The sequence below is a fragment of the Sus scrofa genome, chromosome 1, assembly GCF_054392235.1.
Source record: "Sus scrofa isolate SSC_HxYL_T2T_F1_AM1 chromosome 1, Sscrofa_HxYL_maternal_Yorkshire_Landrace_v2.0, whole genome shotgun sequence".
Lineage (NCBI taxonomy): Eukaryota > Metazoa > Chordata > Mammalia > Artiodactyla > Suidae > Sus > Sus scrofa.
Window position 1 is genome coordinate 227,228,931 of NC_139383.1, and position 27,137 is coordinate 227,256,067.

The following is a 27,137-nucleotide window of genomic DNA, read 5'->3' on the forward strand; positions in this document are numbered from 1 at the left end:
GTATAAGTGGCATAAAGCCTACATTACCTGTTCGGTATTTTCCATTCTTGAAAGGAGAACTGATGGAAGAAGCTGGGATGATGGGAAGTGGCCAAAGGAAGTCTTTGTGGAGTCTCTTCAGGGCTAACACAAAGTTGTCTACTCGGGCAGCTCGGGTACGTTCCTTGCACAGCCAACTAATTAGTTCAAAGCCCAGCTGGGCTGCAAAGCAGCCAAGGTCCTTTAGCCGAACTTCTTCTAAGAGACGCCGAGCATGTCTCCAGAGCATCATATCAATATACATGTTCTCAGCACAGTCACTGTCTTTGCTCCATCTGTAAGCAGGAACACAAGAAAGCTACAGAACAATATTCACTGGAAGACTTTACATATTTTTATGAAGTGGCACTGAAAATGCTGACAAGGAGGTAAGAGATCTAAGATCTAATTCTGACTGAAGAGGAAGATAAAGTATCAGGCTTCTCCATGTGATACCACAACCTGTTGAACAATGCCTAGAACACAGAAGGTTCTTAAAACATATTTATAGGATGAATGCAGAAAACAGGAAAAAATAAAAGACTGACATAGCCAAATCAGGAAGGGGGTGGTGGCTAGCTAAAGGAAAGAAAGGGAGTAAATAAAGGCTATATTTGAAAAGACCAATGAGAGAGAGACGATCACAGAAACTATGGAAAAGCAAAGTGAAATGAAGTCTCTTATAAGGAGAGTTACACAGACACATAAAAACAAAGCTGATTTTTTAGAAATTAATGACTTGACTAAATATAGTCTGTCATCCTTTACTCACATAAACTGATGTGGTATAACTGGTTTGGTAACTGGCTAAGGGGATGCTTTCAGGGAGAGGCAGTGCAAGACTGCCTGGATTCACAGCTTGGCTCTGCCACATATTAGCTGTGTGAACATAAAGCAAGTTTATTTTTCTGGGCCTGTTTTTCACCTGTACAATGTGGATTACAACCGTATCTACCCATATAGAGCTGTTTTAAGGATTAAAAGACCTATACATGGAAATGCTTAAAACTGTGCCTGGCATATAGTGAGCGCTTAGTATGTATTAGCCAGCATGGCTGAGAAGCTACTATTTGCCTAGCAATGGTATATAGTCCTCCATGGTTGCATTTTACTTACATATTTTTTTTTTTTTTTTTTTTTGTCTTTTGTCTTTTTGTTGTTGTTGTTGTTGCTATTTCTTGGGCCGCTCCCGCGGCATATGGAGGTTCCCAGGCTAGGGGTTGAATCGGAGCTGTAGCCACCGGCCTACGCCAGAGCCACAGCAACGCGGGATCCGAGCTGCGTCTGCAACCTACACCACAGCTCACGGCAACGCCGGATCGTTAACCCACTGAGCAAGGGCAGGGACCGAACCCGCAACCTCATGGTTCCTAGTCGGATTCGTTAACCACTGCGCCACGACGGGGACTCCTTACTTACATATTGTGTGTGTGTGTGTGTTTTTTTCACAATAAAAAATGTTCAATAAACTCCATGTGTCAGGCACTGTAGTAAGAATACACACAGAGGACTTCCCATTGTGGTGCAATGGAAACGAATCCGACTAGGAACCCATGAGGTTGTGGGTTCAATCCCTGGCCTCGCTCAGTGGGTTCAAGATCTGGTGTTGCCATGAGCTATGTAGGTCAGAGACACGGCTCAGATCCCGCGTTGCTATGGCTGTGGCTGGCAGCTGTTCCTCTGACTGGACCCCTACCCTGGGAACCTCCATATGCCACAAGTGCGGCCCTAAAAATAAAAAAAAAACAAAAAAAAAAAACAAAAAAAAACCCAAAAAACATACAGAATATAAAAGAAAGGATTAGGGGAGAGGAAAAAAACCAAGAGCCAAGGCCACATAACAACACAGGAAGGAATACAAGGACCTCACAAAACAGAGAAAATTCTATTTTATTATGTTTAGTGTTAAGTTCATAGTTACTTTTCAGGATGCAATAACCCGTCTACAAACCATGTAGGTTTCAGTTTTCAGGATATGCTTCTTTTTAGCTCCCACTGTTTAATAACTTTTCCACTCAAAAGAGGTGAAGGAGAGTCAAGTATATGAAGACTAAATTTTATTTTTGGTCAGGAGGTATAGTTGGAAAGAAGGATAAAACTATTGACCTTAAGAAGGGGTTTAGATTATGTACAGATTTATCTTCCTTTTTATTCTAGTCCTTTTTTATCAGAGATAATTTAAAGTTAGCTGCATTCAAAACAGGCACATCAAGACTTAACTTTATCTAGTACAAAAGGCAGAAGCTGTACAAAGAGTAAAGAAGTGAACTGTGGAGGAAGAAAATAAGGAAGCCTTTTGGAAATGTAAAAAGGACCTGCAACTGGATCAAACAGCTGCTTTCCTAAGACCCTATTTTACAAATACCCTGAAACGCAATGTGTCACAGAATGCTCTAAAAGCAGTAACAGCGCTTCATTCTTTTACCTTTTTCCAGAAGGACCAGATGGCATACTGAGTGTTTTCTGTAAGCTGAATTTACTAGCAGGAACATTTTCAGCTGACTGGGATAAACTGATGCTTCGATTCCTGAAGAACTCAAATCCACCACTTGAACTGGGTTCCTATGATTATACACATGGTGCAGTATTAGAGGAAGATGTTATGTGGGTGTACAGTGAACAGAAGCCATGCAATTCTCCAACTAACCTGAGCTGTAGGTGTGGATGGAGGTGTCTCAGATTCTCCAGAGCCAATGGCTTTAAGAAATCGAATCATGTGTCGACACAGGTCCCACTTGCCTTGTTCCAGGGCTGTGTTGAACAGAAGGGTGGCATGTTGCCTACTTACTGCTGGGACTTCCATGTTCTATAAAAACAACCAAGAAAGACAAGAATTCCTTTTATACTGCAAATGATCTGGGAAAATAATGAGCAATTCTTTATCTCTGTAGTTCCCTAAACCAAGAAAATAATGTAGCTACAACACTGTAGGGGATTATTTATTATAAGACTTAAAAAAATATTAAAAAGTACTATATAAGGAAAAGTGAGGCAAGTACTCTGCTAGTATAATTTATAATTTTTTCAACTTCTACTATTGCCAGGTATCTTACATAAACCTTAACATACATTCTTGCTTTCATTTCTCCTAGTGACTCTGTAAAATAGGTGTATCATTCCCATTTTATAGATGAGGAAACTGAGTTAGGAAACTTGTTGAAGATAAGCAAAAAAGCAAGAGTATAAATCTTCCTCCCTGACTCCAAAAAAACTAAGGTCTTATCTCCTGTGACAGAGAGTTTTCTGAGGATGTGACTAAAAAATAACCTTTGGGCAATAGTATGTAGTACTGCTGTACTATAAACATCCTTAGTAATTCTTTCACATTTTTTTTCCCCCTTTTTGGCTGCCCTGTGGTATAAGGAGCTCCCAGGCCAGGGATCAGATGTGAGCAGTAGTGGTGACCTAAGCTGCAGCTGTGGCAATGAAAGTCCTTAACCCGCTGGGCTGGGCTGGGCTGGGGATCAAACCCATGTCCCAGCAATCCCAAGATGCCCAAATCCCACTGCGCACAGCAGAAGCTCCTGCCCCCCCCCCCCCCCCACAAATTTAAGGTTGCTGCTTGCCTTGTCTTTCATGGAAAGGTGCCTACCAGACAAGTTTAACTGTTATTTTTTATCTGAAAATCCATAACGACTTAGGAATTCTGAAAGAGAAATTTTCTAATTTCATTGCTTGGGGAGATCACTGAAAGTCTAAGGCGTGACCTAAAACAGAAAACAGCTGTATTTAATTTCTGTTTTTATTATTCTGTGGCCTTTTAAGAACAGCCAAAGAACCAAAGAATCTCAGGGTCATCCAGCTTTTGCCTGAATAATATCTCCTCTGGTTTCAATCAGTTGCCATGAAACAAATAAGCTGACAGGAAAACTGCTTCAGGTAGAGTTTCAAACCAGGTTTATGGTTAGCTTCTTTTACTAATGAAAACAACCTTGTGGTAATCTAAAAGAACTTTTAAGTGAAAACCTATCAAATTCATATCAGACTGATAGGAACAAACTATCAAGCCCCTTGTCAAATATTTCAATGGAACAAATTTTCAGGAGTCTCAAAGAACCCTTTGTTTTGAGAAAAACTGTGTGTTACGAGGGTATTTACTCTGGCAGGCTTTGGTCTTCTCAGCTTGCTATGGGGAGCCTAACATAGGGTGCTGTCATGATTGACATTCTAAGCAGAGTTCCCTCAGTCATTCTACACTATAAGGAAAGAGAGGGCTCAGACAAACCCATTAACATCCAAAGTAATTCTTTATTATGTTTCTTATGTAACATTTCAATAATCTTATGTAATACATGCATGTTATTATATGTATTATAACATGTATATACATATATGTACACATATAAGATATTTCTTCACTATTACTCAAGGTAATACTATAAGTTCATTAATTTGTTTTGGGCCTTATTGACAAACAGGATAAAAAAAAAAAAACCCCATGTTTTTCCTAGTAAAGAAGTTTTCTGCCATCATTTGCTAAAACTGAGTTCTTCAAAAAGACAAAAACTGAACAGGAAACTCGACTACACAATCACAGTACCAACACAGGACATTTCTTTTTTTTCCCCTCTAGGTTTATGCTCACTAATTCTGACACCTTTGTAAAAGAGAACTGTTACCTGTAAGATAATAAGGTAAGAGGCAGCAGTGTCCAAATCCTGAGCCATCAAACATTCCTCAAACAAGTCCTTGGGATTTCCAACGGCTGCAAAAAGGTAATTCCACAGGGCATATTCGGTCTTCCTGGCACAGTGAACAACTGTCTGCAGGAAGAGGGGGAACTCGGTAATGAATTTTGCCACAGTGGGAAGCAGAGGGTCGGGAATGGGCTCCCGTGAGGTAGCTTCTTCTTCCAGCACTTCATGGAGCATGAGCTCCAGCACATGAGGAAAGTAAGGTAACGCAGCACAGGACTGGGCTAAGAGCAAAGCTTGCTCCCCAAGGTTCCTCACCAGCAGCTGACGTAGAATGTGGTGGAGGTAGATCTGAGAGGTTCTCTCCACAACACAGAAAGGGAAGAGCACCTCCAGCTGTTCCCTAGCACTGTTCCGAGTGTACAAAGAATCATACAGTAAAGTGTCATTGACAGCACCAAGGACTAATGCATCTTCAAACAGAACAGCCAGAGGGTAAATGTTTATGTGGAAAGGCAGCATGATCCGCTGGGACAAGAAAGAATGGGGCTTGCGATGATCCCTAGGGAAGAGGGGGAGCCAAACTTTCATCCCTGCACCTCCACAGCTCAGCCAGAGGGCCTCCAGAAGGTGACGCTTTTGTTTATTTGCTCGACACGTGGTCCAGACGTTTTCAACAGACTGGGCTAGTACAACAGGAGGACAGAATGGCAGCTGGAAAAGGAGAGACAGAAATCAAGTTTTTTCCTATAAAGTTTGTAGATTCGTAAGTTTTCCTAGGTATTAATTTCCTAAGTCTTTCAAAATGATAGTATAAATTTTAGGGAAAATTAGTAGAATCTATTTAGAATTATAGCTAGTAACAGTACCCTGCCTTTCAAGGTATATATATTTAAGTCTAAAAGCAAAACAGAACAACACCCCCCACCCACACCATGAATTTCACCAATTTATCCTATTTTTCATTAGAATTCGCAAATATCAAAGTAATAACTGGCATACAGGACATTTTATTTTTATTTTAGGACCTTATCATTTATGCTTCAAAGAGGCTTATACCCAGAGGCCTAAAGACTAATTTTACATACTCCCTCAGTTTCCAAATCACAAGACAATAATCTCCTCTTAAGAATTTTTTTATTCCTTCAGCCTCTTCCCATACAATCTTGACATTCTAAATGACTTGCACTTTACTCACAAGTTTCCTTTGGTTAGGGTTACTGTCCTTCTCCCGGATCTGAGGGCCTGATCTGTCCCTCTGCATCATGATGAGTTGTCCTGCGAGATTCAGCATAATGCTCTCTGCATCACGAGCCTGAAAGAAAAATAAATTGGATTCACAGTAATTAACAGGCGTATTTTCAGCAATTCCCCCAACCCGTGCATAAGCTTTACAGCTTAAACAATACTACTGAGTGTGTACTATGTACAGTTATTCTGTTAGGCTCCGTTGGAGTTTAAGGACCTTTCTGGCTAGGGTAGAACAAGCTTAAATTACCACAGTGCAATTAATGACCAATACAAGTAAACATGAAATTGAAGGCAGAGCTGAATTATTCTGGACAAACTAAGAGAAATTCACAAGTTCATAAAAATGAGAGACCATTTCAGTGACCTGGCTGGCATAGCTAGAAAAGGCCTAGAGGAAGTGGTGGGACTTGAAGGGTGAGGAAGATGTACATGGGTAGGAGGAAAACTGTTGGTACTTTAGCTGAAGAATGCAGCATAAATGACATAAAGCCATTACTTACGGTCCTTTAATAAAGGAGTTATTAAAAATTCTGTATTCAGGAGGGATTACTAAGGAAAGGAAGATAACATGGGTGGTGACTTCGGGAATGATGGAAATAGTCTGCCTGTTCAGTAAGGAAAATTTCAATCAAACATCAAGTAGAGAATCTGGTGTAATGATTCCTATTGAATCCTATCACTCAGCTTAAAATTTAAGAAGCACTGTTTTAAAGTGAATCTCAGATATCAAATAATTTTCATTTGTGAAGAGTATTTTGATTAAAAAAAAACACAAAAGCTTACTTATATTCTAGACATGAAGGGTAGAAAAAGAAAGCTGAATCAAAGGTGATTTCGGGTACTGAATGTAGGTGAGGTGCTAGAGAAGTTGAGATTATCACTGATGGAAGTCAGGAGGAGAAATCACTTTAGGGAAGGGAAACTGAGAAGTTTCATTTTATTGCCCATTAAGTTTGAAAGAACCAAAATGTTCAAGTAAAAATGTTGTGCAAGATAATTAAACTAGAGATGAATACTAGAATCATAATCATAAAGGCGAAAGAAAGATCAAAGGTCCATTGTGTAAGCTTTTGAAGGCAAGAAGGGAAACACGTGTGTCACAAGATATCACATAAAGCAAAGAAGGAAAGCATTTTAGGAAGGAAAGGATAATTATTCAGAAAACGTGGGATTGTGTTCCAGCTTAAACTCTTGCTGGCTGGATGAATTTAAGCTGCCAATATCATACAGGATTCAGTCAGGAAAACAACCACCACCCTATGCATTCTACGCAAAAAAACACTCAAACAAAAGAAATTCTCTTTTGCACTGTTTTCAGACACAAGGGATTGTATATAGAGAAATGTGTATACCCGTCGTGGCTCAGTGGTATCCCTGAGGACGCAGATTCGATCCCTGGCCTTGCTCAATGGGTTAAGGATCTGGAGTTGCTGTGGTGTAGAATGAAGACACAGCTCAGATCCTGTGTTACTGTGGCTGTGGTGTAGGCCAGCAGCTACAGCTCCGATTCAATGCCTAGCCTGGGAACTTCTGTATGCTGCAGGTGTGGCCCTAAAAAGACAAAAAAATAAAAAAATAAAAATGGGACACCCAGTACTGTAAATTCCACTGATTGCCTACTATATCTAGGATACACAAGGAGTCTGCCCCCCTTTTCCCCCAATGTGAAAACTTCAAATGATCAACAATATGGAAAATATACTACTGCTTTAATTTACTTGTCCCCTCCCTTATATTCCCATTCATTATCCAGATTCACAATTACCAAGATTTGCTTGATTTATACCCCCCTTTTTAACTTATTTTGCCAAATTTTTTTTTTTTTTTGCTTTTTAAGGCTGCACTTGTGGCATATGCAAGTTCCCTGGCTAGGGGTCGAAATCAGCGCTACACCTGCCAGTCTAGGCCACAGCTATAGCAATGCCTGATCCAAGTCACATCTGCAACCTACACCACAGCTCATGGCAATGCCCAGATCCCCAGCCCACTAAGCAAGGCCAGGGATCAAACCTGCATCCTCATAGACAATAGTCAGGCACTGAGCCACAGTGGGAACTTCTCATTTTGCTAAAGTGTTTTATTTATTTATTTATTTATTTTTGGTCTTTTTGCTATTTCTTTGGGCTGCTTCGGCGGCATATGGAGGTTCCCAGGCTAGGGGTCTAATTGGAGCTGTAGCCTTTGGCCTACGCCAGAGCCCAGGAACGCGAGATCCAAGCTGTGTCTGCAACCTACACCACAGCTCACGGCAACACCGGATCGTTAACCCACTGAGCAAGGGCAGGGACCGAACCCGCAACCTCATGGTTCCTAGTCGGATTCGTTAACCACCGCGCCACGACGGGAACTCCTTTGCTAAAGTATTTTAAAGGAATATATCATGCCATTTTACCCCTATACGCTTAATACGGATATTTGCTTAAATAATCTCAATGTCACTACCACATCTAAATCTAACAAAATTTACAAATATAAATGTAATCCTTAATGTCATCTCTTAGTCTATATTCAAACATCACTAACTGTTTTAACAGTGTCTTTTTATACCCTGTTTGAATAAGGATACAAATGAACTCATGCACTGTGGTTGTTACGGCTCTTAAATCTTAATTAGAAGAATCTTTTCTTTTTTTCCTCCCACATTACTGACTGAACTTGTAGCTTTCCTACCGAATGTTATTAATAACCTCTATCCCTGTATTTCTGGAGAACAGAAGATGACTCTAGAAGCTTGACTCAATTCAGATTGAATGTTTTGGCTAGTAATTCTTCACATGAACTTCATTCTGCATCATTCCATGAAGCATGCCACATCTGGTTCTCCCACTTTTTGTGATGCTAAGATTGATTAATAAGGCCTGGGCATGACAACTGGATACCTTTATTGTCAAGTTTCCCATCAACTTTTCATTGCCTGAATTAGCTATTTCTTCAAGGGCTGCAAAATGCTGAGTCTTCAGTTCTTACACTCCTTCCACATCTTTTAGCTAGAATTCTTCTGTAAAATATAACTTCCCCTTATCAACTAGGCCTATCTGGTTACCATGAAATATAGTTTGCAGAGAAGATGGGACCTATATTTCAAAGGCAATCAGTGGAAGTGCCTTATTAGGAAATGAGAGACAGACTGTGCAGAAAGGGATGACAAATCTATATAAAACTTTCCTTTGAAAAAGGGTTACACATGATATGAAGTTGGGAAACCACTGGTATAATGGAAGGAAGCTTGGAACAGGAAGTTACGCAACCTGGGTCCTGATGGCACCGTTCCCTACACAGTTACCTTAACCAGAAGCTATGGAATTATCCTTTCTGTCTGCTCATAGTTAACTAAGCATGGAATCCCCTACATGTCCCATTCATCCCTCTTCTTTCCACTGCCCAAGTTCAGGCCATAGACACCATCCACCTAGAACATTACAATGGCCTCTCCACTGCTCTCCCTACCTCCCGTTCTGTCCCACTCTGGTTTCATTTTCCTCCTTTGTAATGTTTCCTCTAATGCTACAAAGCCTCAATATAATAGCCAGCTTAAAACACTTCGGACTTTAAGCCAAAGTCTAAAGTCTATATTATCACTAAGACTCTTATTTTCTCACACTCTATGTTCCAGTCACTCTGAAATTCTCCAATTCCCTAAATTTGTCTTATCTATGGTCCTCTGTACTACTGTTTCCCTGGCCTGCGATTCCCCGTCTTTACCGAAATAACTGCCACTTATTCTTCAGGTTTCAATCAAATGGTACCAAAATCTGTGACTGCTTAGACTACCCCAGGTTTTTGTTAAAGACAGTAACCTATATGTGACTTTTTGGTACAGATATCACGATTGTAATTAATTATGCATGCAATTATTTATTTATAGTTATGAGCGTAAACCAAGTTTGTTTAGTTTGCTACTGTGACCCAGCATCTTCATACAAGGCAAATTCCTGACAATTAGTAGTTATTTGCTGAACAAAGAAACAGTTCCTGAGATCAAGTTAAAATACAAAAAAAGAACCAAAAACTCTGAAGCACTCTGATAATAGAATGGTACCTGCTGGGGCATTTTCAAGGTGATTCCATTCTCTGTACTCACTGATGTCAGAGTGACAGATACTACCAGGAAAGGGTGAGGAATGTAGCGTGACATGGAGACTTCCTGAAGCACTTGAATACCAGCAGTATTTGGACTGCAAAAAAGAGAAATAAACCCATACACTTCAAACACAATGCTAACAAGGAGTGTTTTTTTTTTCCTTTTCCACTACTAATGGTATGAGATTTTATGCCTATGGGGACCCCAAATGCCTTCTACCTGTCCTTTTTTCCTTCTCAAGTACCTCTTTAAGCAGTAAATTGTCAAAGTTGAAGCATCAGAGAACACATATGGAGACAAGAGAGAAGGAAAGGGACTAAGATGAACAAAGGAAGAAACAAACTGGGAAGAATCTACAGGAATAGCTTAGTTGTTTGAGAAAATGGTTGAGAAAGGATATGGATTCTATCTGAGGTGAGTAATATTTGCTAATTTTTTTCTTTGTATCACTTCTCATTAAGCTATTCAGCAAATATGTACTTCATGGCTGTTTTTTAAGTAAGAAAGAAACAAACACCATCTGAGAACAAAATAAAACTCATGAGATATATGGTCTAAATGCTACAAGCCAGTCAGATGCCAAGAATATAGGCAACAAACAAATACAGCAACAACAGGACTGCAAGTTTTTACTGTCCCACACTATAGCTTTCAGGCTCAATAAAAAACGTAAATGAGACTGCTAAGGTCATGCTTCCTAAGGCCTTAAAGCTGCAGAACTCCTACAAATTTCCCCAAGTTTCTAGAACACAAGGATAGTCAGTAACCATTTATTTTCAAGATTGTGGAAAAAATTAGTATTTAAAGGTTTACCCCATCCCAAGCTGGATTTTTTTCAAATGAATCCAATTAAGATTAACTGAAGAAGTTAGTGCAAGCTCTTTATTTTGGTAGCTAAAAAAATAACTACTACATGAATATCACTAATTAAAATTTCTTCCTTTTTTACTCCTAAAACAAAGGAAACTAAATATAAAATCAGAATAACTGTTTTGAGGAAACAAAACTGGAGCAAAAAGTGATTTGTTACGTATTATATACTTACCCATCAGATTTTCTTTCAATACTGTAAAGGCATATTGAACAGTCTGCTCTAAATACTATTACCATGTCCCTGAAGACACTAAGCAGTAATGTTTCTGCTTGTGCTTTGGTGACATGAGCAAAGGCATTGTCCAGATTTGATGTTCGCAGGTAAACTCTGAGCTTTAAGAAAAAAAAAAATAAAGAAAAACTGTAAAAACACAATACCTACCATGGATGACTAAATACTTCAGACATGCTGTTTTTTACCTTTTTTCCCAAATAGCAAGAGTTAAAAGACTAATCTGAGCATCAATAATAAATCGGTTTATATTTTGACAAAGCAGGTTCAATCTATAAATAACTCAAAGATGACATGATCAAAACTGTGAATGTACTTTTATGAGATACTCCTTTTAGACCCGCCTATTTAGATCTGATACAAGGAGATCAGTAGTTTTTCAAAACATACACATATATATGTGTGTGTGTGTGTGTGTGTGTATATATATATATATATATATATATATATATGTATATATATATATAAATCAATAAATCTCTAAGGACAGCCATCCTTATAAATTTTTCCACTTTTAACTATTTTTTATTATATACAAACTTTATAGAGAATGTCTAACAGCTAAAATCCTTAAAATAATGATCGCAGAAATCCTGATTATCCCATTAAATTTTTTAAAAAGCAGTAACCTGAAATGAAAATCCCATTAGCTAAAAATGCCAAATCCTCAATTAAAAAGTAAAATATTTTGTTCATTTTCAATAGATTATTTTTATATAAAACCAAATAGAGCTTAGTATCTTTAAAATCTAAAACTCTGTTACTTCTGAGAGATCAAAAACGTACCTCTTCTTGACGATCACTTATGTTATAACACGCAAGGACAATAAAATCATTCCACCAGGCTAAGCCACCTGTCACAATCATATTTTGCTCCTTGAAAGAAAATATAAAAAACATACTTAAATGTATTCCCACCAATAAGACACTTGTAAAATAGTCCTAATCAGACAATGAAAGCTAACTATTTCTAATTATTTATGCTCTACCCTCTATCCCCCACCTTCCCATTATGTGTTACTCTAGGGCTTTTATTAATAATGATTCATATCCTATTTTGAAAAAAATATGTATTTCTGCAAAACAGAAAATACATCATTCGAAATAACGGGCTACCATATAGCATCATTATGCCACATTCGACAGACCCTGTTTTAAATTCTAGCTTTATCATTTGTCACTTGATTCTGAATCCTAGTTTCTGTTTTACAAAATGGGTTGTTATGAAGATCAATGAGATAACATATGTGAAAGCACCTTAAAACGCCTGGTGCACAGAAGGCACCTATTAAATGTAAACTTCCTTCTCTTTTCCTATTGGATTCTTGCAAAACCCAACTGCATATGTTTGTATGCTACCCAGATATTTATGTCATACACAGACAAGCAGGGAATGATCTCAAATTTTGTGGAAATTTATTCCGATCATATCTGATGAATTCTACCTGGAATGTAAGAGTAAATCCTCAAGTTATAGACTTATAGTACCTGATCTTAACAAAAATTAAAAATGGACAAACTATCTCAATGCCATTTCCTTTATCGGATACCAGTACTTTATCCGAAATGACCCTTATACATAATCCAGTGTTGTTTTTTAATATTTGATTTTACCTTTTAACAAGTAAACATTTATTTTATAGTTATATCATATTGTAGTGCTCTCATACTTTGAGAATCAGGTTTTTAATTTCAAAAAGACTAACCTGGGTAATGTTTCCAAAAAGCTTCCATTTTTTGGTGAGTAAAGAGTAATGTGCAAAACCGAACTTGCCAACCACAGCAATATTCTGTCCAAGCTTATCAATAGCTGAAAACTGATTAAAAAACAAAATTAAGACCTCTTCCTTGAGTTTATTATGCATAAAGAGCTGAGGATTATGTAAAAGACTACTAATAAATGTTTTCTAAGTAAATTAAATATAAAATGCTAAATTCAAATATTTATGTTCAAGTTACATCTGACCAAATTATAGGTTCACACTAGTAAGGTACAAGGGATCGAATACTGAAATTTTACTTTTATCAGTGTACCCACTGAAAGGCTCAGTTCCCAGAATACCTCTTACAGCAAATGCTATCCAATGTAAGTTAATACCAACAAAGTAACAATAACTCACCCGTATAGGCCAATTGCTCTCTAGATAGGTGCTGGAAATCTACAGAAAATAACACATCAGTTTGGTAAGATTTCTGAAATATATTTAAATGTAAAGCACATAAAGCATTAACATCATAATGTGAGATTAATTTTCCTGTAATGTTTAAATACTTCCAAATAACAGGTACTACTCGCTGCCAATATGTCACATCTTCTGTCTTAACTATTTCACTATATGTTTCTAGACATCAGGGTTTCCTCTTTTTTTCTCTACACTGTTTCTATTTGTTTGTTTTAAAAACTGGACACTCAATAATACAGAATGACAAAAGATATTTAGAGGAACACCCACAAGGACAGCCAAGAACTGTGTAGATGAACACAGTTTGGCTTTGCTAATATGAATCATACCAAAACGAGCCTATCTAATAAAATCAGAGCCCTCAGCATGAGCTTTTTATTTTTTTTAATGGAAAGATCTTTATTATTTTTATATCTTTCTGATTAAGAAGTAACATATGCTTATTATAAAATTTAAACAATATGAAAGTATACTAAGTGAAATTCCTCTATTTTATCATTGCTCGTGGATAATCACGTTTATTTTTAGTCCATTGCTAAACAGCCATATACATCTAAGAGTATGTAAAAGCTACTTCTTATTGGGGTGTTCAACTTATTCACCTACAAGTACTTTTTAATATACTATAAATATTAACTCTTTATCTGAAATATAAGTAGTAAATATATTTCCCCATGTTGTCTGTCTTACATCTCTGTACACAGTGTCTTTGTATCACTCTAATGAGAATTTCAACTTAGAAAACCCTTTGTGAGATATCAATGTAAATTAAGTAAAGTTTATTGAAATTGTGATCTCTCTAAGAGATTAACTAGTTTTCATGAAGACATGGTGAATGCAGGCTGAAAATTAATAGAACAGAACAAAGGAAGTGTCTTCTGTTCCTAAAATAAGAGAACCTTCAATTTATTCAAATTTATTTTCATTTGATGCCAAGAAAAATTATTACATATTTAAAAAGAGAAAGTCAAATTAAAAAGTCAAGTAAATGCAATCAAATCCCATAAGATTCTTTGTTTAATGTGAAGACAAAACAAAAATCAAGGGATTCCCTGTCATAGCTCAGAGGAAAGGAATCTGACTAGCATCCAGGAGGATGCAGGTTCAATCCCTGGCCTCGCTCAGTGGGTTAAGGATCCGGCGTTGCTGTGAGCTGTGGTGTAGGTGTAGCAGATGTGGCTCAGATCTGGTGTTACTGTGGCTGTGCTGTAGGCCAGCAGATACAGCTCCCATTCAACCCCTAGCCTGGCAACCTCCATATGTCGAAGGCACAGCCCTAAAAAACAAACAAACAAACAAAAAAACAAAATAAAACCCCAAAAAACAAAACAAAGTAAAAAATATGCTAAAGCATCTGTATTAATCTTGATAAAATTTATACATAAAAAATCAACCTAAAATCTAAGTAAATTAATAGCTTTAAGTACCTTAGGAAGTTCTTAACCCCAGTGCTGGTTGTGGAAGCCTGCCTTACAGAATTAAAAATAATAGTGTCATGACATATATCCTTGAAGAATGCTTAGCTTGTTATCGTAAAAGATATGCTGTACCAGTCAGGCCAACTAGTAAAATTCACTATGATGCGTGAAATTAGTTCAGAATAATGATAATCTGAGGTAATGATCAGGTGGCAAAATAAAACTTGAATGTAGTTTTATAGGAGTCTATAAGTGAAATTCTTTTTCTGGATAAAGAATATAAAACTAGTCACTTGAATAAGCATGTACTTGGAGTTCAACTGAGCAAGCCATTCATGACACTAAATCCCTTCCACGCACTTTCTCAAACTTTGATATTTGCTAGGTATTTATGAAATGTGGTGGGTAAAATGGAAAGTGAGATCTTACTGCCAATGTAGATTCCAACATGAAGAGTTTCTAATCATGGGAGCCAAGGTTTATCTCTAATTATTCTTTTAACTTCCAAAAATGTATGTGGTACCACAAATGGTTTACTTTCAAAACTCAAAATGTAAGTTTAATATGAAGCTTTATTTCTCATGCAGTTTTGTGGCTCTAAGTTGCTATGAAATGAGAACAAAACGTTTTATTTTCCCCAGGAGGTCATCTTTACTGATCTTTATGTCACATTAAGTTTGAGTGCTGCCCCTAATACTGAGAATAGGAAATGGCAGAACTGGGAAAAGAGGTGGTTAATGAATAATGAATAAACTCAGGTCAGGAATGCATACCTAGGGCACAGAAATTGTGCCACACCACTGGGTAACTGAGTGCTTAAGTACAGAATCTCTACTCAGGATTTTTCAGTCTCTGTAAGAACCCACATCAATCCTGCCTTAGACTACTTTTGTCTGTAACTGGTGAGACTATGAGAGCCATCATTCTAGGTAATCAGATCCGTGCCAAATACCATGCCTAGAACATTTGATACACACTGTAAAAATGAGAGCAAACCATTTATAAATGAAATAGCCTTTACAGTCCTCTTTGTTGACCTAACACAGTGCCTGATACATTACCCTGCTTCTGAAAATATCAGTTAGTGTTATTTTAGTTAAAAGAGAAAACATAATTAAAACAGTATCTTCTGATCAGGAAGTTAATAAGCCTTAAGATAGAAGGCTTATTAAACAAACAAAAAATCTAGCAGTCTAGATGAGGAACAGAAAGGACAGACAGAACAGCTACTTAAAGCTCATCTGATGTACTCTAAGCTGTAGAAGAAGCATACAAAGTATAAATCACACAAACAAAGCCACTTCAATGGAGGATGCAAGCACTTATCCTAGACAAGAGCATGTGTTGAAGGGGGAATCAAACAGGCACCCATGTTTCTTCAGGGAATACTTACTGATGGCTAAAAAGTCCGGAAAATAAAGCATCAGCATTATATGGACACTATAAACCACACTATGGAACTCCACCACAAAGCATGGGGCAACTTCAAATAACAACAGTGCCAAATAGGCACATTCTAGGTTTTAGTTCACAGTCAGCAATATATTTTATGATTCAACATTTAGTACCTAAGTTTTAAAATAGGTTCAGCTGTTACTTTAGTTTATATCATGTTAAGGATAGTCTGCCTTTATTCTGCTGTGTGACCCTGGGCAAGTTACCTAATTTCCCTGAGCCTCAATTTCCTCATGTATAAAATTTAGTTGGACTATATGATTGCTAAGGTCCTTCCAGCTCTAAAAATTCTATGAATCTATTATAACTTAATTTTGGGGAAATACAACTCCAGCATTATTTTTATTAGCTTTAAGGAAACTGAAAAAATTAGGTTAAGGCTAGAGTTAAACAAGTTTATCTTTCTGAATATTTAGATATCTAAAGAACAGAATGACAGATCAATCTTGCTAGTACCTACTATATCTGAAGTCATAAACTCAATCTTATATGCTTCTAATTTGGGATACTTCATAGATGGCTATGAATCACAGAATCACTGAATTTTTGAGCTGGAAGGAAATTCAACTTTTGTTATTGCCTGATGGATTTTTGAGTTCCAGACCTACCTTCTTTGATCCTCTGCTCTACTTGGCTCTCTGGCAACACAGACCTGGCTAGGCAGAACTGGCATTGATGCTAGGTCAGTGTAGAATGAATAGTTCAAAGTATGGGGAAATGAAAATAGCAGAGAAATGGCTATAGGAGAGAAGGGAGCAGTGGAAAATTTTAGTCAAGGAAGTAGCTGACGCAGTTTTATTTAATAACTGTTACTAATTATAAAATGGTATGCACATTGTTTGATTTTATGAATTTATTAATGTAAATTAAATACATTCTCTTTTAGTGTATACCACATTCAATGTAGGAGATATTCCTCCTTTAATTTTTTGCATAATGACCATTCTTCTGTCTCTCATTATGTCCACTCAAAGTCAACTGAAAATAACATGGGAGCTGAAGTAAGCTAGCAAGGTAAAAGTATACAGAATGTAGAAGATAGACCAAGAATTGTGGAAACAGAAACTGACTAAAAGAAACTAACCCAGGAGTAGCCTCTGGATTACCTAAGACACTATGGCATCAAAAGGGGAAAGGAAACTCTCAGGACTTTGAAACTGTGTTCCATTTACTGATTAACCCAAATTAATTTTATTTGGTATCAAAACTCAGAATTAATTTCCATGTTAAATGGCAATTTATCAGAATTACTAAAAGAAACTACTAATTTAAAAGTATCAGAATGAGTAAATCATCTGGAACAAGACTGAATAAATTATTAGCAATAAGGTTTTAGGTTAATAACAAGTCTGTAATTTGGGTCCAAAGTCAGGCAATTAACCTCAATGTGTCCCCATCAGGACTACAAGGTCAACTGGACAAGGTACTAATTGATATCGTCACCTTCCATGAACTTACTACACTTTTGCCTATTCGAATCCACAGAGCTAAATTTATACCAAAAAAGGCTGGAAGTAAAATAACGTTTTGCACAATAAAAGGGCAAAGCATTAACTTCCAGTTTTTTAAACTATTCACTACTAATGGACTTAAAGCAGGTGGTAATACAATCTACATCAAGTGGAAAGAAAGAAAGGAGGAGACGGGAGGACAAGAGCACAGAAAAGCAGAAGAGAGACGTGACAGTCAAAAAAGTTTAAAAGTTTCTTGATTTTCTAAAGCAAGAGATGAAATACTTGAAAATAAGCTTCAGGTTGCTATCTTACCAGGGATTAAGTCAAGAGTCAAGAGCATGTGAAGGCTTACCTGTACAACATGCCAATGCCGATGACCAAGTAAAGTGCTTAAACCCTGAGAATCTAAATTGCCATCTGCAAACGGGCTCTTTTCCCGACTGGGCTTATGCTCAGAGTGTACTGAAGAACTTCTGGGATTCTGGGTTTGTGAGGCCTCTCCACAGTTCAAGTATAATCGATCTTCCCCCTGAAGCAGCACTTGCTCTTGGTTACTCTACATGAGGGAAAAAGGAAGCAGAGGGGAGGAAGAAAGCCAATAAAAACAAGTCAAGACAAGACTACACATCCCTACAATATCCCACAGCTGATAGATACAAAGATATACGACCCTATCTTGTAACATATACCATTATATTATACATCAACAATATGTAATATCAATGTTATTTCACATTAATACAAACATGAGTTTGTATTAAAATTTGGGGCTGTTTCCCAAAGCAGGATTCTAGGCTTATTTTCTTCTAGGTATCCCTTCAAAGATTCATAAATAAGCTTGGGAAACATTACTTTTTATATACTAACTCCTGGACTTTCATGATGTGCATTAGCATATCAAAGACTGGAATCCAATGATGAAGAAATAAATCTCTACAGCTTTAGCTCCTTTACTTCACAGATTTAAGACAAAGAACTTTTGTTATCCTATGTAATTGCTACAGATATTTCTCACAAGAAATGGCTGGTAGGAATTCCCACCGTGGCTCAGAGGAAACAAATGTGACTAGGAACCATGAGGTTGCAGTTTGAGGATCTGGTGTTGCCCTGAGCTGTGGTGTATTTCTCAGACACAGCTTGGATCTGGCATTGCTGTGGTTGTGGGGTAGGCTGACAGCTGTAGTTCCGATTTTATCCCTACCCTGAGAATCTCCATATGCGTGGGTGCGGCCCTAAAAAGCAAGAAAAAAAACCAACAAAAAAAGAAATACCTGGTAGAAGGTACTTTAGGAAATGCTATTCAGATAAAGGCTAAATTTTATTCAAGTTATTCAAGTAAATCAGTAAAAAGTGTTTTTCCTCAAGTTGCTTGTGGTCCCATTTTTTTTTTTTTTTAAAGAAAAACCTGCTCAAAAATAAAATTGGGGGACAAATTTGATATAAACTAAAAAGAAACACAAGAATCACAGAAAACATACAGAAGAAGATACTATGTCTATTTTAGGAGTATATATTTATCATAGGAAGCATGTGATACTCTAATGCAAAAGTCACTAAAAAAAAAAAGTCTTAATTAAATAAACTTACCATACAAGGGTTTACGGTGAGTACACTCTTAATAAACTGAAATAGTAGAATGCCAGGCTGTTTAACTATACTCTTGGAGTCCAACTCGTTTTCAGTATTTTGAGAACCAAATCCACTGATTACCCATAGGTGATAGCCTTCAGCACCCCAGCTCTTGGGGAGAGGAGGGAAGGGGGAGGGAATCAAAGCAATAAAGACTGTTATTTTTTCCCAGTCTGAAATACTCAAATTCTGAAATAACCAGCATTAGGTAATGACTTCTAAAGTCTGGAGAAACCATGACAAACAAAACAGACAAGAATCATACCTACATCTACTATATATCTATCTTCAGCAGAAACCATACCTAGAAGAGTGGAAACACTGCATAACAATCTTAGCTCCAAATCCTAAGAAATGCCTACTGCTTTCTGTAACTTCTCCATTAATTTAACTTAACTGCTTTTCAAATACAAAGAAATTCCTTACAGAGAGAACACCCGAATTACCTGGCTGAAGCCTGACAGGGAATCATCCAAACAAATGCAATTTTGTATAAAACAAAGAATACTGGGTTGGTTTGCACTCCAGCTTGTCTACCATTTTGTTGTACTACCTTGGCCAAACTATTTGGTTTCTCTGGGTTTAAGTGTCTTTCTCTGTAAAATGAGAAGGTTCAAATAAATTTTCTAGGCCCAATTTTATTTTACTCTTTTTATTTTATATTTTTTTTACTTTTAAAGGCCACATCCTCAGCATATGGAAATTCCTAGGCTAGAGGGGGAATGGGAAGCTGTAGCTGCCAGCTTACACCACAGCCCCAGCAACATGGGATCCGAACCACATCTGCAACCTACATCACAGCTCATGGTAATGCCGAATCTTTAACACATTGAGTGGGGCCAGGGATTAAACCCATGTCCTCATGGATACTAATCAGGTTCATTACCACTGAGCATGACGGGATCCCCTCCAGGCCCAATTTTAATATTTTATAATTAAATTCCATGATAGCTGAAAAAAATTTTTTAATAGTAGTGATTCCCAATCTGCAAAGCCAGGAAAATACTAATGGGGGAAGGGTCCATGAATTATTCAGTTGCAAAATTTCAAAAGCTTGATAGAAGTTTTGCTTTCCTATGATAGAAGTTGTACAAGCTAACTAAAATGCTTGGATTCATACAGTTTCTGATTGAAAATCAACTTAGTGAGGCTGGTAACCCTGGTTGTTGCTTGCTATTCAGAAGCACTCGATCAGCACTGAAATGGTGTTGGAAAACTTATTTTAAAATATGGAGATGAGGAGAGACATCAAATGAGATCCCTGGTGGTAAAAGGCTGGGAACCACTATTTGAGGCAATCACAGTGGTTTTAATTCTTTGAGAAACTCATGATCAGAAAATGCCTTCCTTTGTGGAGCAGGAAAGAAAGGTAGTGATAAGCATCATAGCCCTAATTTCCCAAAGATGGTACAGAGAAGGCTAGTAAGAAAATGTTTTTATGTAAAGATAAGAGGTTACACCTCACTGCTTTCTACAGAAACTCTTGAAAATTGGTAGTAAAAATACTGATACAACAGGGACTACAATTCTCTTAACATACATCTATGGGAAAATGTTTAAATACGCCCGAAAAATGTTCATGTCCTCCAATAGCATTTCACATTATGTTAAAATAAAGGAGGCCACGACAGCTTTTAAGTCACCTAAGAAAGGTAGGCATGGTTTGGAAAAACAAAGGCCTGATGTGAACAGTTACTATGTTCACAGAGATGAGAGGACTTGCTGGACACATCTAAACAAAACCAAAATCAAATACCCCAAATTGGGCTGCCTCTTGATTTTTAAAAAATATACTTTATCAAAGCAAGAACTGTTTAAGAAGCATGTGCTGAGACTAGAGCAGTTTTATAATTTTATCAGGCCAACATGAGGGAAAAAAAGAAAAATTTCAAGTTTTTCATACTTTATCAATATTTTATAGGAAGAACTTACCATAGAGTTGATCTTAAGGGGATCTTTTTTGGTACCATCAGACCTATAACTGAAACAGAATAGGAACGTAATTAAAAAGAGTCTTCTAATTACATGTACTATTTAGCTTTAATTAAAAAAAACCAAAGTGATTCTGTTTCTTCAAAATAGAAACACATAATAATGCATGATATATGAGACTACTGGTTAACACACTAGGTACATCACTGAGACACAGTCTTTTAGCTGCTAATGAACTTCCTGACAGGTCATAAAATCTGGGAAGGTGTGTTCATTATGTTGGGACTGAGGATCAGGGCAGTATATGAAGTGGACAGAGAAACTAACCCACTTCTATCAACCCACTGTGTTAACCTACATTAACCCAATCAGAAGTATTTTTTCATTTCCTACTAGTTACTTATGTAGATAGCTTACTGCTTTTATTAGATAAAAAGCTACTCAAATGCAGAATCATGTCCGATTTAGCCTTGAATCTAATACGTTATCATATACACAATAGGAGTTCAATAAATAAGACATTTTAATTGAATGAACAGTCAGTTTTAAGAGGATGGATGTATGAGGAATTAATATATTCTGAATAAATTAATTCTGGATATTACCAATTGTTTTGGGTTGAGTCAAATAAGGCAAAATGGTAGCTGTATGACACAAAGTTTCTGTGTATCTGTTTCTGGGAGATAAAGAGTTATTTTATCTAAAATTTCTTTATTGACTCACGCAAAATCTCCTCCAAGTGTACAAATCAGCTGGGCTCCAAATACACTCCATAAAGAAAGGCCCCCATATTCCCAGGTCACTATTACAACGCTATTGTCAGGGGACCATCTGACCAATTTAACAGCTCCTGTTTTGTTCCAAATATCTGTTAAGAAATTGTGAGAAGAGTTAAAAATAAATGATTGCTTCAGAAATAGTATTTTTACAGCCTACATTTTCAAGTTGAAACAAACAGAAAGGCACATCTGCTTCAAATAATGAGATAAATCCTGCTCATTTAGGGCTATTTAAAATGTGTAGTCATTAGCCTTGACCTGATCTAGGCAGGGAACGAACTTAGTACCCAAGCGTTTTATAAGAGGTGAAAGCCATTTTCTCAGCCACTGTTAACCTGAATAACTACAACTTCGTGGCCTTAAAGGCTTTGGTTTTGGAGTTCCCATTATGGCTCAGTGGTAACAAACTCTACTAGTATGCATAAGCACGAAAGTTCGATCTCTGGCCTTGTTCAGTGGGTTAAGGATCTGGCGTTGCTGTGAGCTGTGGTATAGACTGAAGATGCGGCTTGAGTCTGGCTACAGCTACAATTCAACCCCTAACCTGGGAACTGCTATATGCTGCAGGTGTGGCCCTAAAAAGACAAAAAAAAAAGTCTTCAATTACTTTAAGATGGGATCTCCCTGAATGATTCAAAGTACCTAGCAGAGGGAGTTCCCATCGTGGTGCAGCGGAAACGAATTTGACTAGGAACCATGAAGTTGCGGGTCTGATCCCTGGCCTCACTCAATGGGTTAAGGATCTGGCATTGCAGTGAGTTGCAGTGTAGGTCGCAGACTTGGCTTGGATCTGATGTTGCTGTTGCCGTTGCTGTGGTGTAGACTGGCAGCTGCAGCTCCGACTGGACCCCTAGTCTGAAAACCTCCATAGGCCACGGGTGCAGCCCTTAAAGAAAAAAAAGTACCTAGCAGAGGATGAAGTGTTTTAAAATGTAAAATAATTTTACCACTATCTTTATGTTCCACTGGCAATATCAGAGGGATCCAAGTTAAAATAAATTGAAGTTTAACCTCACATTAGGATTAAGTAGGTAAACTCCAGCTTGAATACTACAGGTGCTCACATCTTCTTTTAACTAGTAATAGTTCTTTCATCATATAACTACTAAATGAGAAAATTTCATTATGTAGTAAAATCAAGGTTTATTTTACTGCAGAGTTAAGTGAAAACATGACAGCATTTCCCAGCAGCAACTCAAAAAGATCTTTATCACTTTCTTTAAAATTAAAATTTTTTTTTCATCTGTAGTATCAATAAATTTTTGTTTTAAGTACATTTGCTATGAAGGGGAGGAATACAGGTTTTAGCCTACAGAAAACTGACTGGTTAAGAGAGTAACTAAGAACTCTTTTCCTCTGCCTATGTTTGAATCCCGACATTAGTATTTCCCATCATAATTCATGTATATGAATAACTGTGTAATTTATGTATATAAAAATAAGTAAGAAACATCATCTTATCAGTATACTTTACACATCTAGGAGAGAAATTTAAAACCAAACCAAGAAGAAACATACAAACTCAAAGTTTAAAAAATGCAAGCAATTCCATGTGCAAGAAAAAAGAAATAATAATGTTTAGATGTGTATTTACTGTCATGAAAAGATGTTATTAGTGCTTTAGGTTATAAACAGTATTTCTATTACCCCACATAAAAATATATACATAAGTATATAATATTCATATCTACTTTTCCAAGCATTATAAATATATTAAAATCTAGTTGTAGAGATATAATAAACTGTCAATGATAGTTAACCTAATCTTCAAATGGTAGGGATATGGGGAATTTATCTAGCTGGTACCCTACACTAAACACAGATTGTGATAATCTGCATAATGAGAAAAATGTTAAAAAGTAATTCAAAGACTTTCTGTTACAGAGCTGAACTTTCAAGAAAGAAAGGAAGATCTCCATGAGCCAAAAGGAAAGAGAAAACTGAAAGCAAGATTGGCTGGTGCTTGAACTAAGACAGCCTAGGGGGAGGGGGTGTGAAAAGTGTGGAGTGGAGAAGCAAAAAAAAAGTATGGCAACATAGGGAAAGAAGGTTGGGACCTAGCAATGACTAGGGATTGGGGTTTCACATCCCATACAAAGATTTAAACAAAGGGGTTTCAGGTCAGCACGAGTCTGGGAATTAGAATGGAAGCTGGTGGATTATGTAACGATTGTTGAAGTCCTGCAACCTATAAAAATCAGCCAAGGGAGCCATAAGAAGACAAAGAAACTTCTCTCTGTTCAGTGTAGGACAGTACAAGGCTCTCAACATTTTAAGTAGGGTTACAGCCTAAATTACATAACTCAAAAGGCAGAATTCTCCCATACAAAGACCATAAGAGTGTCAGTAGATTACCAAAGGCAGAACTGGCATCCCAAGAATCTGAGAAAAGTGAACAATCTGAAAAACTCAATACACCGCTGTCAAACAATCAGAAGCAATCAGCAGAATTTCTAATGCAATGATGTAAATGTTCTATATTTGCTGGGTCTAATAGGGACTAGCTACATGTGGTTATTCCACATTTAGAAGTGACTATGCAACTGAGAAAATAAGTTTTAATTTTCTTTAATTTCAATTAATTTCATTTAAATAGCCATATGTGACTAGTAGCTACTGTATTGGACACAACATTAGTATGGACAAAAAAATAACCAGATAAAAGGGCTGGAAACTACATTCAAAATACACACCACTCTATTCCTGTCAGTTACAGCAGAAATTGTCCTTAGCAATTTTTTAGAAAAAAATATACACAGGCCTTTAAAGGCTATAAGAATGATAAAAACTTGACTACGAGTTCCCATAGTGGCTCAATGGTTAACGAACCCGACTAGTATCCACGAGGATGCAAGGATGCGAGTGTGATCCTGGCCTCGCTCAGTGGGTTAAGGATCTGGTGTTGGTATCAGCTGTGGTGTAGGTTGCAGACACAGCTCGGATCCTGAGTTGCTGTGGCTGTGGCACAGGCTGGCAGCTACAGCTCCAATTCGACCCCTAGCCTGGGAACTCCCATATGCTGCAGGTACAGCCCTAAAAAAGCCAAAAAAAAAAAAAAACAACCAAACAAACAAAAAAACAAACCCCAAAAACAACTTAAGGAGCAAATTTCTATTTCTGGCAGTCTAGCAAAGTAGGCACTTTGAGTGATTCTCCATATTGTAACAACTAAAACTGTTGTTGAATAGGATATTTAAACATCTCAAAATATCCAAAAATACTGGTGGATTAAGTGAGTGTACAAAGTGCTCTTGCCTTGAATTTTTCTGCCAAACCCTGGAGACCTGAGTTTTACCTCTGATGACTCACACATGTGAGGAACAGGAGATAAGGCTTAGAGCTTGGCCAAGGCAGGGACTCTAATAGAAGATATCCACGTAATGCTGGAGCTACAAAGATTCCACATGGAGGGTGAAAAAATAGCAAGGACTGCTTTCCTGTTTTTGACCATGGTAATGAATAGAAAATAAAGAAGCTACCCTGAGAATCTGCAACCACAAACCAGTCCTCACTCTGATTTGTAATTTGAGTAACTTGTATAATTAAAAAAAAAAAAAAACAAAACAAAACTCAAGAGAATACAATATAAAGGATTCCAGATTAACAAATATTCCCAGGTGACTGACAAAAACAAACACAAATCCTCTCTGGAAGAAATCAAACTCATTCTAGATTTTTTGCTATCCTGATTAAAAAACAGACATGCTCCTTTCTTAGCTCAACAGCAGAAGTAATGCTTGGAGCTCAGAAGCTACCCTGTGATCATCAAAGAAAGGCTAAATGAATGCCAACAGCAGCTTACCTTTGGACTTCTTGCTATTGGAGAAAATAAAACTTATCTGTATAAGCAATAACAAGTTGGGTTTTTTGATAGTTCGAATCAAAAGCATTTCCAATGACACAGACTTCAGACTTACTTCTGTGGACAGGATTTAACCAAAGGTTCACTAAGGGGGTTCAGAAAGAGACTTTTTGTTTTATTCACTGCTGTGTATCCAGCATTTTGAACAGTGTCTGGTTATAGTAGGTACTCAGTAATTAGTTGTTGAATGCATAAATGGAGTTGGAAGGCATAAAATAACAGAGGCAATGAACTCAGATTAGAGTCTAAAGCAAAGCCTAAATATAAGGAATAGGGGCTTAAAAACTTAGGAAAGAAAAAGACTAAATGAGATAAAAGAGGTATCCCCAGGAGCCTCTCAGGTTACACAGAAATTCTTGCATCACAGAGAATATTGTTACATGCTTTAATAATATTTGGTCTTTACCATGAACCATTTAACTTAAAATCTACATTCACTACACATATCATTACCTATGATTAAGAAGAAAAAAGTAAAAGAAGAGGACGACTCACCAGGATACTGTTTTGCTGTTAATTCTAGTTTATGAGACAGTAGCATGGCTCCAGTGGTGTTATCTATTGTATAAACCTGTACAGAACCACTGTGAAAAATCAAAGAGACTTTTAGTATAAAAAGACAAATATAGGGAGTTCCCATTGTGGCTCAGTGGGTTACAAATCAAGTATCCATGATGATGTGGGTTCAATCCCTGGCCTCATTCAGTGAGTTAAGGACCCAGTGTTGCTGTGCACTGTGGTATAGGGTCACAGATGCAGCCTGGATCTGGCGTTGCTGTGGCTGAGGTGTAGGCTGGCAGCTGCAATTCAACCCCTACCCTGGGAACTTCTATATGCCACAGGTGCAGCCCTAGAAAGCCAAAAAAAAAAAAAAGACAAATATAGAAACAGGATTACAGGAAATAGAATTCTGTAAATAATTTGTAGTCATCTCATAAATTTAAACAAAAGCACATTCTATAATCTACCAATTTCATACGTGTGTGTATGTGTATATGCCCAGAAATATCTTTGTGTTTGAGATAAGTATAATGTTCATAATACTGTGTATAAGTGCAAAGAAATGGAAACAAATCTGCATGTCCAGCAATAAGAAAAAGGAAAAAGAAATTGTGGTACATACATATAGTAGTATACCAAATAGCACTGAAAATGAGTGAATTTTTGTCATGTGCATTAAAATAGACAGCAAACCTGTCTATCCAGCCATCTATTTATATATCTATATAAATAGTATAATTCTGTTTCTATACTGTGAAAAACATTCAAAATATAGTAGTTAAATAGTTTTGTAGAAAAACACAACCAAGAGCTAATGTAAACAAATTCCACAAGT

At 37.1% G+C, this 27,137-nt stretch overlaps 1 protein-coding gene across 3 annotated transcripts in view; it reads right to left on the reverse strand.

The window, feature by feature from the left end:
* The window catches only part of RIC1 (RIC1 homolog, RAB6A GEF complex partner 1), a 113,007-nt gene that overhangs the window by 6,678 nt on the left and 79,192 nt on the right, over positions 1-27,137 (reverse strand). For all 3 annotated transcript variants that reach the window (XM_013993583.3, XM_001924914.7, XM_021063974.2), the window contains exons 8-22: positions 26,297-26,385; positions 21,884-22,028; positions 21,161-21,209; positions 19,187-19,339; positions 17,952-18,155; positions 13,210-13,248; positions 12,796-12,906; positions 11,876-11,965; positions 11,030-11,190; positions 9,943-10,078; positions 5,851-5,967; positions 4,638-5,366; positions 2,666-2,824; positions 2,444-2,580; positions 28-314 (exon numbers count right to left, since the gene is read on the reverse strand). In XM_013993583.3, coding sequence (XP_013849037.1) covers positions 28-314; positions 2,444-2,580; positions 2,666-2,824; positions 4,638-5,366; positions 5,851-5,967; positions 9,943-10,078; positions 11,030-11,190; positions 11,876-11,965; positions 12,796-12,906; positions 13,210-13,248; positions 17,952-18,155; positions 19,187-19,339; positions 21,161-21,209; positions 21,884-22,028; positions 26,297-26,385 — 2,606 coding nt within the window. The remainder of the gene's footprint in view (positions 1-27; positions 315-2,443; positions 2,581-2,665; positions 2,825-4,637; positions 5,367-5,850; positions 5,968-9,942; positions 10,079-11,029; positions 11,191-11,875; positions 11,966-12,795; positions 12,907-13,209; positions 13,249-17,951; positions 18,156-19,186; positions 19,340-21,160; positions 21,210-21,883; positions 22,029-26,296; positions 26,386-27,137) is intronic.